Source organism: Centruroides sculpturatus, unplaced genomic scaffold (genome assembly GCF_000671375.1).
Source record: "Centruroides sculpturatus isolate CEXI.00-Female unplaced genomic scaffold, Cexi_2.0 scaffold344, whole genome shotgun sequence".
NCBI lineage: Eukaryota > Metazoa > Arthropoda > Arachnida > Scorpiones > Buthidae > Centruroides > Centruroides sculpturatus.
The window spans coordinates 222,969-240,670 of record NW_019384558.1 but is presented as its reverse complement, the minus strand read 5'-3'; the positions used below and the strand labels follow the sequence as shown (position 1 = coordinate 240,670).

The following is a 17,702-nucleotide window of genomic DNA, read 5'->3' as shown; positions in this document are numbered from 1 at the left end:
TAGCATGAATTTTATGTATGAATAAAGAATATAACTCTTTTTCCAAGGTGCCACTGTAAGAACACCATGATGCATATGCCAAACTCTAAAGTAGCTACTAAATAGTCAGTAGGTTTTTTTAATTAAAATTTAACTGTAAATAAAGTCACTTCTGGTTCATAGTTAATATGTACACAAATTTGTACATATGGGGTGGGCCAATGAAAACGAAATGGCAGAGTTTTTGGATAGTTGGATTTGTATTTCAGCAAATCACTCAGACAGGTTGATTTTATTCTCGAAGGGGGTATCTTTTGCAATAAAGTTTTTATGATTCTAAATACAAAAGACAAGGAAAAATTTTAAAAACATTTTTTTTTTATTAACTAAACAAACATTTATTTCGGAAAAAAAAGTAACACAAACATAAAAAAAGTTATCTATTCAATAAATGTTCGAATTGAGCACCACTAGCCTCCATATAATAATACATATTTTGCTCAAAATGGTTTCTTACAGTTCGGAAAGTTTCAGATGTTATTTGAGAACACTTGTCTACAATTCTTTGTCATAATTCTTCAAGAGATCCTGGTTCGGTTGCATAGATCTTACTTTTTAAATGTCTCCAAAGAAAAAATCAAGAGGACTAAGATCTGGGGATCTAGCCAGCCATTCTAAAGGACCTCTACATCCGATCCAATGCCTAGGAAAAGCCGTGTTCATAAACTCTGTAACTGGTTTTGAATAATGTGGGGGTTTCATCTTGTTGGAAAGTAAGGCGGTCTTCTAAGTATCAGTTGTCACATTTGATGATATCAACAAGTAATGGATGTACAACATTTTCAAGTAAATCTAAATAACTTTCTCCTGTTAGATTACCATCTAGGAAAATGGGGCCAAGTACTCGATCTCCAAAGATTTCAGCCCACACATTTAGCCTTTGTGAAGTTTGGCTATGAACTTCATGAAATGTGAGGACCAGAAATTTAGTGTTTTAAACTATAATTTTTTTTAATAAACTTTATAAAGACGGAACGAGAAAACAGAAAATTAAAAGAGAAAAAGGAAAAATAAAATCAATAAAAACCTTGATTCCCACGAGTTAGGTTCCTTGTTGAGATGAGTACATTTCTGTGTCACGATTGTGTCACCTGTCCCCTCATTGGACCAAGAAGATCGTCATCGCTGACGAAATCGGAGAAAAGTTCGAAAATGAGGACGTGATATAAAAGGGCCAGGCATGATGAGAAAGGGGGTGGAAGTTATTGTTGGTATCTGTGTGTGCGCTCCGATCGTCTACCTCCCGCCAAGAATCCGAACCTCCTCCTCCTCCTCTACAAGACTAAAAGACCTGAACTTAACTGAAATTTTTCTACTTACCTAAAAAGAACTGTTCACCTAAAAGGAACTGTTGGACCTTTTGTGCTGATTTTGGACTTGAGCTCCTACAACCTAAGGTATTTATCCTGCCCGCGCACTATTGTACGTTCTCTCTCTCCGCGTAACGAAACGCGCACCCGGTCGTTAATTTGGACTAAATATTGAATAATAACTCGTGTAGTTTATGTATCGTATTTTATTCGCTGATGTAAACTTAATTTAGATTATATATAAATAAACGGGTTTTTATGTTTAAAACTTCTGGAGTGCAGTTTCTTCCGTTTTTCTCTCAGTTCTTCATTCCGGGTCCAACCCTCATACCTATCCGCACGCGCGAACTTGTGGTCTCTGTATCGACCGAAGGATACAGTGGTGTCATCCTGACGAGGTATCGAAGAGATACCGACCCTATGGTCACAGGCTATTATCTGACCAATATTGACAATTGTGATGATTAACCATTGAGTTTAAAAAAAAACACACTTGTTGGAAAAATAAATGTTAAAAAGATAATCCACGTCAACTCTTAACCTTTCTGTCATAATTTCCCAAAATTGCTGTCACTGATCAAAATTATCTTCATTTAACTGGTGAACTAAATTAATTTTGTACAGATGAAACTTGTGAGCTTTGAGGATCTGGTGAATAGATCTTCTGCTAATGCTAGTCACAGCCTCCAGCTTCCTTGTACTTAAAGTTGGGTCTGCAGCAACTTGCCCCAAAACCCCAATCTTTTTCACTTCATTTCTTATTGGATGTTCACGTCCGGGAGTGCATTTTTTGTTAGCCACAGAACCCGTTAACTGAAACTTTTGAACCAACTCCAGAATGTATTTTGCATTACAATGTTTGTTTGGATAGCGTTGATTAAATAAATTTGCAGTAAGATGAGCATTCTCACCATTTCTGAAATGAAGAATTACTATTTCCATCTTTTCAGCAGTTGTGTAAACCATAATGATTGTTGTACACAATTCACAATAAACAAATAATAATCTTAAATTCTGATTGAATCACTGAGTGGTGAAGCTTAATGTGAACACCACAAAAAAGAACATCTGAAAATAGATAACACATTATCAGTCTTAATTTTATGATCAATTTTTTTTTCCTTGCATGATTTCTGACATGTCCCCCTCGAGAATAAAATCGACCTGTCTGAGCAATTTGCTTAAATACAAATCAAACTATCCAAAAACTCTGCCAATTAGTTTTCATTGGCCCACCCTGTATAATACCTTTATGAAAATTCCTCTGTTTAGGCTGGCATTATTGCTATGCTGTAAAACTTGCCATTTTCAGTAACTCGTGACTTTCTTAGAGCACAAGTCAAGTTTGTGGGATTTACTGTATTTTGCATAAAATTTTTATAATGGTTATTCCAATGTAAAAAGTTACTTATTTTTCTTTATAGTCTCAATTGTGTTGTTTAAATAAAAATTATGAGCATTATAATTTTTTAGTAAATAATTACTCATTGTAGGTTTTGCTATAAATTATATGTATATATTTTTCCTTAAATAAATGTGATGGTAGCAATAAAACAATTAAAAAAAAGTAGAGTTGTTGAATATTGTGTTTGTGATTATATAAGGTATATTCATTGCCATGATTACTTCTTTGAGAATTATATATATATATATATGATATGTTTTATACTAGACTGTAAAGTAAAATTCAAAGTTTATTTTAAGTAGATTTATAGCTAAACAATCTGCCAAATTATCAACCAATAATATTATAGCTCAATAATCTGGAGATCATCTGACTTTAATGAAAAATCATGTTTTTGGAGTTGTTTTTATAAAACCATAAGTAGATTTATATGTATGTACTGTACATACACAGTTATTAAAAAATTAGTTTTTGTATTTAGATTTTTCAGTTATAATAGTGACTCAAATATGTAAATAAAAACCTGTTTATTTTAACATAGTATATATCATGTTTAATGTAACATTGTAACTTTTTTAATGTGTGTTTACATTCCTATGAAAAATTTGTTTTCTTATTTAAAGTAATAGTCATGCTATTTTTTGATGTGTATGTTAGCTTAGGTTTAGGTAAAGCTTAAGTAATTAAGAAAATTCTTGTGTGTCTATGCATCATTATAAAAACATTTATGTCTTGGTTAAGGATTTATGACAGGAAAAAGTATATAACTGCATCTTTAAATTTGATATTTGTGCATTTTTATTATGATCTTATTTTAAAAAATGACTCAGTTCTAAACAAAAAAGATAAGAAAGTTTTTAAAAGTTAAATATATTTTTTTATCTTTGAAAAGTATTTAAGAAATCTTGCACCTCCAGAAAAGATTTCTCATAACTCCAATGATGCTTGCATCACAGGTTAAGAATCATTGTTTTAAATCAAAATTAGAGGATACAATTATAAATTAAATTGATTATTTTTTTAAATGTGTACTTTTTAATAAAAATTAAATATTATATTAAGTATTTATATTCATTGAAATTCTTTTGAAAGTATTCAAAGTTTAATTGATTATATATATTAAATTTCTAGGAAAAATTTTATTAGGATTTATAGAAGAAAGTATATTTACAATGTCTGCCAGCGTTCGTACTCCACTTCAGACAGTTCATGAATCAGTTGTGGCTGATCAGGTGAGAAACTTGCTTAAATTTCATAATGATAATTATAAAAGTTGCTATGAAAATAATTGAATATTAGAGTGATTCAAATCATTTAATATATTTTTATTCTTATTAATAAAATATTTCAGATCTTTGAATTTGTTACTTGATGATGTTACAATGTATGTTCAGTAATTCAAACTAATTATTATGTAGGTTGGCCATATTAGTAGTGTTATATATAAGGAAAAGTAAATAAAAAAAAGGACTACAAACAAATATATACAGTATAAATTAACCCAATTTCACTGCCAGTAACCGGTGTGCTTCTTCTGCAATGAAAGCAGAGGACTTTGCAAACGTTTTTGAACCTAATATGGTTCTTCAGGCACTATGGAATTCTCTATTCGAATTTGAATTTCCATAAAAAATTAACCATTGGCTTGGAAAATCTTTCTGGAACGTTGTTTCCAAGCCAACGGTTAATTTTTGATGGAAATTCAAATTCAAATAGAGAATTCCATAGCTCCTGAAGAACCACATTAGGTTCAAAAATGTTTGCTAAGTCCTCTGCTTTCATTGCAGAAGAAGCATACTGGTTACAGGCAGTGAAGTTGGATTAATTTATCTACTCCGATGTTATAAATTTCTTTATAACAGTATAAATTTTTGAAAAATATATTTGATACATATTTTTCAAATTTGTATGTATGTTTTTAAAAAATAATTATGATTTCTTTGTTTTAGACTGGAACAGTTAACAGAAAAGTAAACAAATTTGGTTTTTAAATTAAGTGTAGTTTGAATTAGTGAGGCCACTATACATAGAAAACATTTTCCTCATTTTCTTGTGTTTGTCTTAGGAAACAAGTGGCATGAAGTTTTATTTTCTAAGATAATTGCATTTTTTTTTATAAGCAATGATATGCTATTATTATTATTATTATAATTATTATTATTATNAGAAAATTCTTGTGTGTCTATGCATCATTATAAAAACATTTATGTCTTGGTTAAGGATTTATGACAGGAAAAAGTATATAACTGCATCTTTAAATTTGATATTTGTGCATTTTTATTATGATCTTATTTTAAAAAATGACTCAGTTCTAAACAAAAAAGATAAGAAAGTTTTTAAAAGTTAAATATATTTTTTTATCTTTGAAAAGTATTTAAGAAATCTTGCACCTCCAGAAAAGATTTCTCATAACTCCAATGATGCTTGCATCACAGGTTAAGAATCATTGTTTTAAATCAAAATTAGAGGATACAATTATAAATTAAATTGATTATTTTTTTAAATGTGTACTTTTTAATAAAAATTAAATATTATATTAAGTATTTATATTCATTGAAATTCTTTTGAAAGTATTCAAAGTTTAATTGATTATATATATTAAATTTCTAGGAAAAATTTTATTAGGATTTATAGAAGAAAGTATATTTACAATGTCTGCCAGCGTTCGTACTCCACTTCAGACAGTTCATGAATCAGTTGTGGCTGATCAGGTGAGAAACTTGCTTAAATTTCATAATGATAATTATAAAAGTTGCTATGAAAATAATTGAATATTAGAGTGATTCAAATCATTTAATATATTTTTATTCTTATTAATAAAATATTTCAGATCTTTGAATTTGTTACTTGATGATGTTACAATGTATGTTCAGTAATTCAAACTAATTATTATGTAGGTTGGCCATATTAGTAGTGTTATATATAAGGAAAAGTAAATAAAAAAAAGGACTACAAACAAATATATACAGTATAAATTAACCCAATTTCACTGCCAGTAACCGGTGTGCTTCTTCTGCAATGAAAGCAGAGGACTTTGCAAACGTTTTTGAACCTAATATGGTTCTTCAGGCACTATGGAATTCTCTATTCGAATTTGAATTTCCATAAAAAATTAACCATTGGCTTGGAAAATCTTTCTGGAACGTTGTTTCCAAGCCAACGGTTAATTTTTGATGGAAATTCAAATTCAAATAGAGAATTCCATAGCTCCTGAAGAACCACATTAGGTTCAAAAATGTTTGCAAAGTCCTCTGCTTTCATTGCAGAAGAAGCATACTGGTTACAGGCAGTGAAGTTGGGTTAATTTATCTACTCCGATGTTATAAATTTCTTTATAACAGTATAAATTTTTGAAAAATATATTTGATACATATTTTTCAAATTTGTATGTATGTTTTTAAAAAATAATTATGATTTCTTTGTTTTAGACTGGAACAGTTAACAGAAAAGTAAACAAATTTGGTTTTTAAATTAAGTGTAGTTTGAATTAGTGAGGCCACTATACATAGAAAACATTTTCCTCATTTTCTTGTGTTTGTCTTAGGAAACAAGTGGCATGAAGTTTTATTTTCTAAGATAATTGCATTTTTTTTTATAAGCAATGATATGCTATTATTATTATTATTATAATTATTATTATTATTGTATGTTCTCTTCTGTATTCCTCTAAATCATATATTTTTAATCTGATAAAAATATGAAAATAGTCATTTTTATGGCATAAGTGTTATCAACCAATGACTTCTTCAAAAATTGCATAATTTTCATTACATGCATATTGAAATGTTGAAGAAATATTTATTCATATAACTATATACCATATCGCATAAATTTTTTAAAACATTTCTTGCAGGAAAATGAATGTGTAAGAACAAAGCAAACTACAAAGCTGAATGAATACTAACTGATATACATGCATTTAAATATGTTCTTTATGATGGCAAATATAAAATAAGAATAAAGCAAACTGTCTATCGGCATTAAAGTTGTTTATTTACAAAATATTTAATTAAAAACAAGTACTTTTGATATTTAAAAATGTCATCTTCAGGTTGAGCCTATATCATTTCAATTACAATTTTTAAAAAAGAAGGTAATTTGAATGGTATAAGCTTAACCTGAAGATGGCATTTTGAATTATCAGAAGTACTTGTTTTTAATTAAATATTTTGTAAATAAACAACTTTAATGCCGATAGACAGTTTGCTTTATTCTTATTTTATATTTGCCATCATAAAGAACATATTTAAATGCATGTATATCAGTTAGTATTCATTCAGCTTTGTAGTTATCTTATAAACACAGTGACTATTACTTGATTATCACCACTTTGAGGATATTTCATTTCAGCACATGATTACTTGTAAAACAAGAATACAAGATTTAAGTATTAATTATTGCTTTATTTTCAGTTGTTATTAGAGAGGTTGTGGCCGAAGTTTCCATCTGTAAAACGTGAACGTCGCTTACAAGATAGCGGCGCTTGACGTTTGACGTTCATGTTTTACAGATGAAAACTTCGGTCGCAACCTCTCTATTATTAGATCATCTAACATCTTATCAGTCCTGGATTAATCATCTTTTCAGAAGTTAAACACACAGTGATAGTATTTTCTTACTGAATCTTTGTAGTAGCATCAAATCAAGTAAACTTATCCTACATTTCTGTCAATTGATGTGGTAATTTGTCAATATATTTTTTTTTGATGAAAGAATATTTTATTCGAGATATCTGAGAATACTAGTATTACAATGTTTAAGATATACTCAATTTCTTTGTGCGTGATTCTTTTTTTTGTCTATATTATATCTTTGAATCAGAGTTTACTATTGTGATTACTTCAGAATATCTTCAGGTTTCAAAGTAAGGTTGATCAAAGTCAATTGCAAAGCAGGTTTTAGTCGGTCCATCAATGTTTGCTATAATGTCATTAAATTTCATGAATTGCACATGGACCATTGTGTGCTAGTTGTAGTAAGTATTATAAGTGCTACACCTTTGATTTTCTTTTAATTCCTTTGAAAATAAATTACTATTTTTTTTGGTGAAAAGTACCTAATTAGTATTTCTAAATAGTATCAAAAGGTATATTTCTTTTTCAAATTTTGTTAGTTTTTCTATTTAAAATGAATGCCTTGAAGAAAAAGAAAACCTGCCATTTTTATGAACAGTGGGAAAGTCAATTAAATTTTTACAAAGATAAAAGACAAATGTTGTTTAATATGCAATTCTTTTCTAGCTATATACAAAAAAAGAAAAAAGAATCCAAAATTCTTTGCATACTTTCTTGGTAAATATAATTTACAACATTGCAACATTGACATCAGAAGAATTAAACCAAAAGAGCATAGGTATAAAATATTAGTACAACAAATTGAATATCAAACTAGCTTCTTTTAAATATTTAATAAAACAATCAACACCTTATAACACAGAAATATTTATTAATACACAAACGTTTTCAGCCTAATGGAATAGGCCATCATCAGGTGACAAGTTATCGAACACCTTTGAAAATTGCATTAAAACGGAACTTTCGAACATTACAAATTCAAAATTAAAACGTAAAATAAAATAACCAATCACTATACAAAATAACTATAATAAATAGATTGATGTAAATAATAAAATAATAAATAATAAAATAAGGTGGTATAAAACTAAAAACAAAAATAAACCTAAAAGATTAAATGTACAAAAATGATTAAATTCATAAAAATATATATATATCAAAAAGCATCACATTATAAAGGCAGATATGAACTAAGAATTTGTGTGTTTTAACTTTTCTTTTACAAAGAACTTCCATGCCGAAGCTAAACCATCAGCATCCCTTGCATTGATACAATCATATCCCATCCCATCTGTACAACCTTATATGATAAAAACAATCAACTTTAACGTGAAAAGACTAATATCACAATTACGACTAAACAAATATTTGCTGTATATTAATAACATATATATTAATTTATCAAATAATTATTGCCCATGGTGTAAATCAGGAGAATCTTCAATTGACCATATACTTCAGGAATGTCAGTCTTTCAAATATACACAGCTCTCTTAATGTCTCGCAAATGTTAAATGATAATACTCACCAAGATTATAGAAATAATCTAAACAATTTGAATAAAAAAGATCTATACAATTTATATAAATATTTCATCAAGGCGGCAGAAATGTTGGAAAATTAAATCAGAAGAGTTAACTTGTGATATTGTTGTAAAACTTGACTATTATTATTTGAATACAATGTTATGAATATCTAAATATTGTTATTGATTGTTAATTATGTTCATATTAAACTAATATGGAATATACTATATAAATATCTTCTCGATGTCACAATATTATTTAAAAAAAAATGTTGTTATCAATGGTAATTAAATTTGTATAACCTCCGCAACAGGGTTAATCTCTTTTTGCTAATAAAGATACTTTTGAATTTAGTAAAAAAAAATTTTTTTAATATAATTTATAAAAAATACTTTAAATAGAAAGAGAACATTTTTTTTATTTCTAATATATCAGATACTTTTTCAGATTATTTATTTAGAGTATAAAGCTTTTAATTTTGCTTGATTAAAACGTAAATAATTAAAGCATTACACATATTTTTAAATTGAATTATTAATCTATTTGTAATTTTCATTTTTTGGTTTACAAAAAAAGTATATATTTAACAATAGAATGATTTTGAAAATATTTACTTGAATTTATTAATGTATATATGATTATTTCACTTATAAATTGAACTTAATTTGAATTTGTTGTTATTTATTTTTAATATATGCATTAAAAAAATTCAAAGTAACTTGAAATACATTTTTATATGCAAGTTTAATTTATTTTCTAAAAGATGCAATGACAAAAATAAATAAATTATAAAGAAAAACTTCTTTTACAAAAAATAACATTTGCTAATAATATAATAGATTTATTATTTAATATTATCTTTTCATTAGTACTGTTTTGTAAAAATTAAGATTAAGAATAAAACTATTTTTATTAACTGATATATTTTAGTATTTAGGACAATATTCTTGAGTGAAAAGATAACTACATCTTTAGCTGGCTTATTGATCCAAGTAATCAATATAATAAATTTTTTCTCAAAATTAAATTAACTTTTGCCGCAGGTTTAAAAACATTATACAGTATTAGAATATTTATTAATATAACTTTTCTTTTGAAATTACTTTTAAAATATTTTTAAGTTTTAAATAAATGCATAAAAATAAAACATTTAAAATCAAGTCATATAATAAAAGATATTATTGAGTGTTAAATATATTCTTATAGATAATATAAACAAGTACATGTGAAACATTTTAAATTCAGTTCAGTTTGAAAAGTCAAATAATTCAGTTTGAAACTTTGATATGTATTTATATAGTTTATATGAATGGAATTGTTTTTCCTATTTTTTAATATAATTTTAATTAGCAAATTATGTCATATTAATTGTTAATAATTATTTATTATTTAAAAGTTTAATTAGTGTAGTTTTATTATATTAGAAATATGGAGTTTTGCTTTTATCAATATATTGTATTTTCCCAGGGAAACATATTTTGTTTTTTAAATTTATCATATATTTTTAAAAAATTATCATATTTTTGGAAAATTCTAAAAATATTAGTATTTTCCAAATATCTTGAATAGAATAGCATATCTTGAAATATGCTGGAAAAATATTCTAAAAAGATTTTTTAATGAAAACTTTTTTATTATATTTTATGTAAGTAGCAATAAATATAAATAACAAATTACTTAGATTAATGCTTCCATTTGTCAATTTTTTAGAAAACTTTTAGCATACTAAATATAAATATGTATTCTACAAATGTTTTTTGTAAGGGAGAAGAGAGTATTCCGGCACCTCGTATATCTGCTCGTAGTCGAACCTCAGAGGAACCTCACATAGGAAGATATCGTTTATTAAAAACTATTGGCAAAGGAAATTTTGCCAAAGTTAAGTTAGCGAAACATCTTCCTACAGGCAAAGAGGTATCTATTAGTTAAATTAAATATGAGTAAAGTACTGACTATAATAAAAGTCATAGATTTTTATAACAATTATGCAGAAAATAACTTAAGAAAATATTTTATAGGTTGCAATTAAGATAATTGATAAAACTCAACTAAATCCATCAAGTCTTCAAAAAGTAAGTATATTAAAAATAAGAATGAAAATTTCAAAAAATATTTTTATTTAAAAATTAGTAAATGTTTTATTTAGTAATACAATATGATTGCTTACTTATAGTTTTACTATATGAAAAGCTCATTTTTCGTAGTACACACAAATCTTTAATAGTTGATCTCAGTTTTAATTTTGTATTATTTTATGCATTGATAGTACTAGCTATTAAGTGTGTTCTTTTATTGATTCTTACATTCTAATTCAAAGAATTACATTTGTAAACAATAATTTAAATAAGTAAATAGTAAACACCTTATTATCAGCAATAATTTTACTACACAAGTACTTTCAGTCTAATTTAGACCATCTTCAGGTATTCTATCTTTTGAATGTAATAAAGAATTCATTACATCATGAATGAATATTTAAAAGTGTGTTTTAACATGTACACAACATAATTTAAAATTCGTAGCTTTTTTTGTCCAATGGTTCTTTCTATTTTTTAATATTTGAAGACAAGTTCACCCAAATCTTTGTGTTTTTAATTGGAAATTGTTTATAACATATAGAGGTCTACTACAAGGAGACCCTCTGTCTCCTTATCTTTTTAATTTTTACCTATTCAACTTAAATAAATGTTTCCTAAGAGATGAAGACGGCATCCAAATAGACAACCAAATCATACACACTATCTCATACGCAGACGACATTGTAATAGTAGTTCTAATGGCTGCTGCACTTCACAGGAAAATTCAACAAATAACCGAATACTTGGAAGATTTAAAAGTTAAAATAAACCCTAAAAAATCAGTTATAATGATTTTTCGTAATGGCAGTAATTTACCCAAAAAACATGTGTGCTTTTATATCAAGAAAGAAGTGAAAATAGTTAATGAAGTTAAATTCTTGGGAATAATATTCACGCCTAATTTATCATTTGACAAACAATATAAAAGCTCAATAACAAAGGCATAAAATTTAATAAATAATCTGATAGTGTTATTCTGCAAAGCCAAAATTAAGAATTTGAGAACTCATTTTCAACTTTTTAATTCAATTATCATTAACTCGATGTGTTACGCATCTCCGATTTGGTCTACAGGTAAATTCAATGAATTTGAAAAAATACAAAATACTTTTATTCGTAGAATTTTCCAATTAGAATACAATAGCCCAGGCAGTGCTCTAAGAATGGAACTAAGTAGATATAAAGTAAACACCATATTAATAAAAAGGTATATAAAATTTCTTCAAAAAATTATAAATGCTGAAGATTTAACAACAAAATTACTGAATGTATTATATCAAAAATCAAAGATCACAGATTTAAAACGAAATTGGACGGTACAACTATCGAAGATATTTAACACATACGGATTTTCTACTATTGGAACTATTTATGGATCAATCATACATCAGTGAACAGCAAAATAATTTATTAATACAAAGAGTAATGGAAAACTCTATCGTCCAAGATATCGATGACATACAGAAACGTAATAATACAAGTTGGTACAAAGTAATTTTAAATTACCCATCAAATAATAGTTATATGCTTACAAATCTTGCATTTAATGTTAAAAAATTTTTTATTCAGTTAAGACTAAACAAAAACTGGATAATTATAAATGATAAATTCCTAGAATACTCTGACCAAATGCCCAAGTTGCAGTAACACATTATCAAAATTTCATATTCTTTGTGAAAATTGCAACGAAAATGAGAACATGCAAAATGCTGATATTGGTAGATTAGTTAACTGCTCTAATGAAACGGATATGTATAAGTTCCTTGACAAAGCAAACATCAATACTATCTTTAAGTTATATAACTGGTCTAAGCAACTTGTGAATAAAAACGTAGAGTAAATTAGTAAATATATGTACTATATATTAGATAAACAATGTTAATTATCTGTATGATTAATTAAAGTTCTAATGGTGGCGGATGAATATGCTGTATATAGTAATCACGCCCTTGTAACAGGCGAAAGCCTTATACGATAAATAAACTTTGATTTGATTTGATTTGAAAAAAAAAAATGGAAATCTTTTTGTGTTTTTTAAAAGGACTTTTTTAAAACTTTAATTTGGTGGCTAGTAGCCTAGAAAGGAAGGTCAGTTGCTGGAAATGTACTGTCTAGAACACAAAAGGAAAAAAATGGTGATGTCTATTTGTGCAAACTTGTCTTCAAATATTAAAAAATAATTTAAAATGTGAAATGCACTAAATTATTTAAAAGTATAATAACATGTAGATTAATGACAAGTAACTTGAATAACATTTTTTAAAGCATTAACCAAGCAATAAAAATAGAATAATAAAATAAATAAATGAATATGTAAATAAAAAAAAATCAGAAAGTGAAAATATAATTCTGATGGGGTTATTCTCTTCTGTGTAGTAGTCTTCATGTATTAGGAAATGTTTCTTGTCTCTGATGTTAATCAGTAAGTCTTTTGTTTGTGTATTTTGATCATTTCCATTGTTTTCCTAATTTGCAGTCTCTTATTGGTTTGATAATTTTTGCTTCATCTTATACAACCTCACTATTAGGTTGTGTATCATATGCTGCTAAGGCTGTATTATAGCATCTTAATTGTACATCAGCCATATGTTCTTTGAATCTCACATATAGTAAACAGTGTGTATTTGTGTAACCAATGTACTTGATGCACGTGCCAAAGTTTCTGTTAACAGCTGGAATCTCATATACTCCCAGAATATTATTGGTGTTAAATCTTTGTTGTTACTTATTAATGCATGTAGGCTACAGTAGGATTTTGTTGGTAGATTATATTGTATCCTATTTTGTGAGATGTTGCTTTATACATATTGTCCAGCTTTTTAGTGTAAGTTAAGACTTTTTGTCTTTTTGTTCCATGGAGTCTCAGTTTTCTGTATGATAATTATGCAAAGTTATCAATCTTTATATTGTTTTTTTACAGATTCAATGTTTCATGAAAAGTTCTTGATGTGAACTAATTTTTTCATAGTATCATAACAATTTAAATATTAATATGTTGACCAATAAACAACGTACCAGGAACCTGTTGCCGGTGTGCTTCTCGGTAAACAGAGCGTTACGAACGTTTTCGAACTTAACAGTTCTTCTTCAGGTAACATACGACTGTTAATCGAATGCAATTCAAATTCAATTTACTGAATTATGTAGTCAAAGTGTTGAGCTTAGGACCGAAGTTTGCACCTTACCCAGCCACAGAAGACTTAAATCCTATCCCTGAATTGGAATCTCTAATAACAGGCCTACCGGATAAGGAAAAGGAGTACTACAGATGGAAGGCCACACACAAACTTAAAAATTCCACCCAGCCACAAGATATGAAACACGTGATATCTAATTTGGAGTGCACTAGAAGATGGATGCATCAAAATAAAGTCACATTGGTCAGAGCTGACAAAAGCCAATCCATCGTTCTCATGAAACGGGATACATATAATCGACTACTAGAGGAGCATATAGCCAACACGCAATGTACCATTGCAAGTAATAACGCCATTGACAGCTTACAGGCGAGAGTTAAACGCTTTTTAAATACGAAGCTAGCCAAATGCCTGGAATTAAGGAATATCACGATAGACTCCCCAGATACGCCCAGATTATTCGCCTTTGCAAAGGTCCACAAACCTGGACAACAACTAAGACCAATCATTGATAAGGCCAGGGCACCAACCATTAAGCTAGAGAAGCTAATACATAAGATACTCTCGCCTAAGCTAGAAGGATATTCTTATGCTCTGACACACCCAATAGACCTAATATCACTCCTCGAGGAAATATCAACGCCTCCTACCTTCATAACAGTCTTAGATTTTAAACCCCTCTACCCGTCTATTAAACTCCCGGCAGTATTTTGCACCATCAGAGACGTACTTTTCAACATAGTAAATGATAACAACTTGCACCAACAGATACTAGAATTGATGCATCTTATATGTTATAATTCTTTTTTCCAATTCAATGGGATCACGTACGGCCAAAGAAGAGGCGTCCTGATGGGTAGTCCCATCGCAGGGGACCTATGTGAGATGGTGGTCCGACAATTAGAAGCTAAGGTCATCCCTCAATACTCACCTTACATCATACTATATAAAAGATAAATAGATGATATTCTCATCTTATGGAGGCTAAAGCCGGATATTTCAATGTTCATTGATTTATTCAATGATAATTCATACGGCCTGACCTTAGAGATAGATCAAGCTCACGCTTCGGAAGCGCATTTCCTAGACATCAACATAAAGTTTGAACAAACAGTAACCCACACGGAAGTATACCGGAAACCAGGGGCAGAACATCTCTACATTCCAATAGGATCGTGTGATCCACCTCACTATAAAATGGCAGCCTTCAACGCCTTAATTAAGAGGACATTCTCACACTCGTCTGATCAGATATCCCTACATGCCTAACCAAGGTGTATTGAACAAATAGCTAAAGAGCATGGTTATCCTAAGATCGTATGTAAATTGATCCGCAAATGGCGCTGCCAAGAAGTAGCCCAAATACAAGCACCCAATGAAGTTCCATCTAGTATCATCCTGGTTACATACAATCTGTACCTGACATCACTTTACAACACAATAACCAAGAAAAAGAATATTCGCATCGCATATAGAAGATGCACAACAATTTTTGATATTTTACGGAACGGGAAAGATATCCCCAACAAAGATCAACTTCCAGGCATATATACCATCCCAATTATAGACCATAGATGGAACAGAAGCCTGATCTACTTAGGATCCACTAAGCGCTCCAAAGAGGTGAGAATAAAAGAACACATGGCAGATATTCTACATGCAAGGCAAACCACCGCTCTAGCCATCTATGCCTCAGATACAGAAATAGAGCTGTTATTCAGCCAAGCCAAGGTAATCCGCACCACAAAATATACACACCATCTTAGATGGCTAGAGGCCCTGTACATCTGTATGGCTACACTAAAAGATGACAATTTCATTAACAGTAAAGACGAAATCACCCTGTCAACTGCATGGCAGGTGCTCGTAGATAAGAACTTATGATAACTTACAACCGGCAAAGGGGCGCATGCGTGAATGATGACATGGATCCATGCGATAGAATTCTTAATGGTATTCTAATATGAATTGAATTTGAATTGCATTCGATTAACAGTCAGTTGTTACCTGAAGAAGAACTGTCAAGTTTGAAAACGTTCGCAATGCTCTGTTTATCGAGAAGCACACCGGCAACAGGTTCCTGGTATGTTGTTTATTGTTTACTTTAATTTAACCCGGTGTAGTATATTTCCGATTGTATTAATATGTTATCTATAATATGTTTCATATAAGAGTTTTGTATTAGATTTGATAGGAAAAAATTTTTTTTAATTAATAAAGTTAAGTTTTCATAAGTTGAAATTTTCTGTTAGTGGAAAATTTTGACACATTCCAAAAATACAATGCAAGTTTGTTATAAGTTGGATATTTGTAAAATTCTATGGCTACAGATGTTGTAAAAATCAGATATGCAGTTAATGGGAATGACATGTTAGATGTACTGTATATTTGAATCTTAGTTTGTTGATATTATATATAATTATATTTATAAAAATATCTGTTGTTCTATAATTTTAATATTAATAATTTCTGTAAAATAAAATGTGTGTTTATTATAACACTACAATTTTATTGATTAAATAACTGTACAGGTTATTACATCTGTACAGGTTATTAATTTAAATATACAGGTATACCTCGCCTTATGTCGGTAATTGGTTCCAGGAAAATGACTTAAGTCAAAAAACGACGTAAGTCGAATTTACTTGTCTCCGAATCTACTTGTCACTAGGCTAAACCATAAATTACTATTCCCAGTTCTGTATTTTATTTATTAATGCATTTTTAATAATATATGGTTAATAAGAATCTATTTTAAGCTTATAAACAAATAAATTTTAGTTTTTAATATAGTACAGAAAAAAGTAATCTAAATTTATGAATGCATGTACTGTACTGTAAATACAGTACATACTTGTAAATGTATATATTTTAATATGATTTTATGTGCTTTAAACGCTTTTCTAGTGATAATACGACTTCAATATTTGTGGCGGACGGACATAAAGTCGAATAAAATGACTTAAACTTGATTTTTATTTTTCCATATACTTTTTTGTACGACGTAACTCGAAACGACGTAAGTCGAGGTATACCTGTAAAATTAACAGATTGCATTTTAGAGAAAGAAAAAAATTAATGAACAGAAAATACAAAATTAATTTCATATTTTTATTTCTTTGTCAAAAAATTTTATTAACTTTAAGTAAATAGTTTTTCAGAATATTTGTATTTATATATTTGAATTTTAAAATTCATATTTAAATAAAATTATTGTATTTATATGATTTCTCAAGTTATAAATGTTGATTCAGTTGTGTATGAATAGAGGAATCAAGATAAAATAACAATTTATTGATATAGTGTTAGTTTTGATTTTTAACTTAATACCACTTTATATTGAAAGTACTGTTTTACTTGTTTTGAAAAATAACATTTTAATGAGTCTCTACATTTTTATATATCCTTAAGATGTGATTGGAATTAATTATTATTTAAAAAAATTTTTTTGAACTAGTTTGCATAATACTTTAATCATTTTTACATATTATATTATGGTGAATTAAACAATATTTTGAGAATTTATTGTGTAAGTAGAATGTTTTTGTTGGTTCTTTTAACGTTTAGATATGGAAATTTTGTGTTTTTATAGATGATAAAGACAAAGCATAACATCTTTAGAAAAAATGAAAT

General features: G+C 28.2%; 1 protein-coding gene across 1 annotated transcript in view; it reads left to right on the top strand.

Moving 5' to 3' along the window:
* Positions 1-17,702, top strand: part of LOC111623917 (serine/threonine-protein kinase MARK1-like) — a 142,254-nt gene that overhangs the window by 31,503 nt on the left and 93,049 nt on the right. Inside the window, exons 2-4 of the mRNA XM_023366649.1 lie at positions 3,886-3,986; positions 10,619-10,768; positions 10,873-10,926. Coding sequence (XP_023222417.1) covers positions 3,927-3,986; positions 10,619-10,768; positions 10,873-10,926 — 264 coding nt within the window. The 5' untranslated portion in view covers positions 3,886-3,926. The remainder of the gene's footprint in view (positions 1-3,885; positions 3,987-10,618; positions 10,769-10,872; positions 10,927-17,702) is intronic.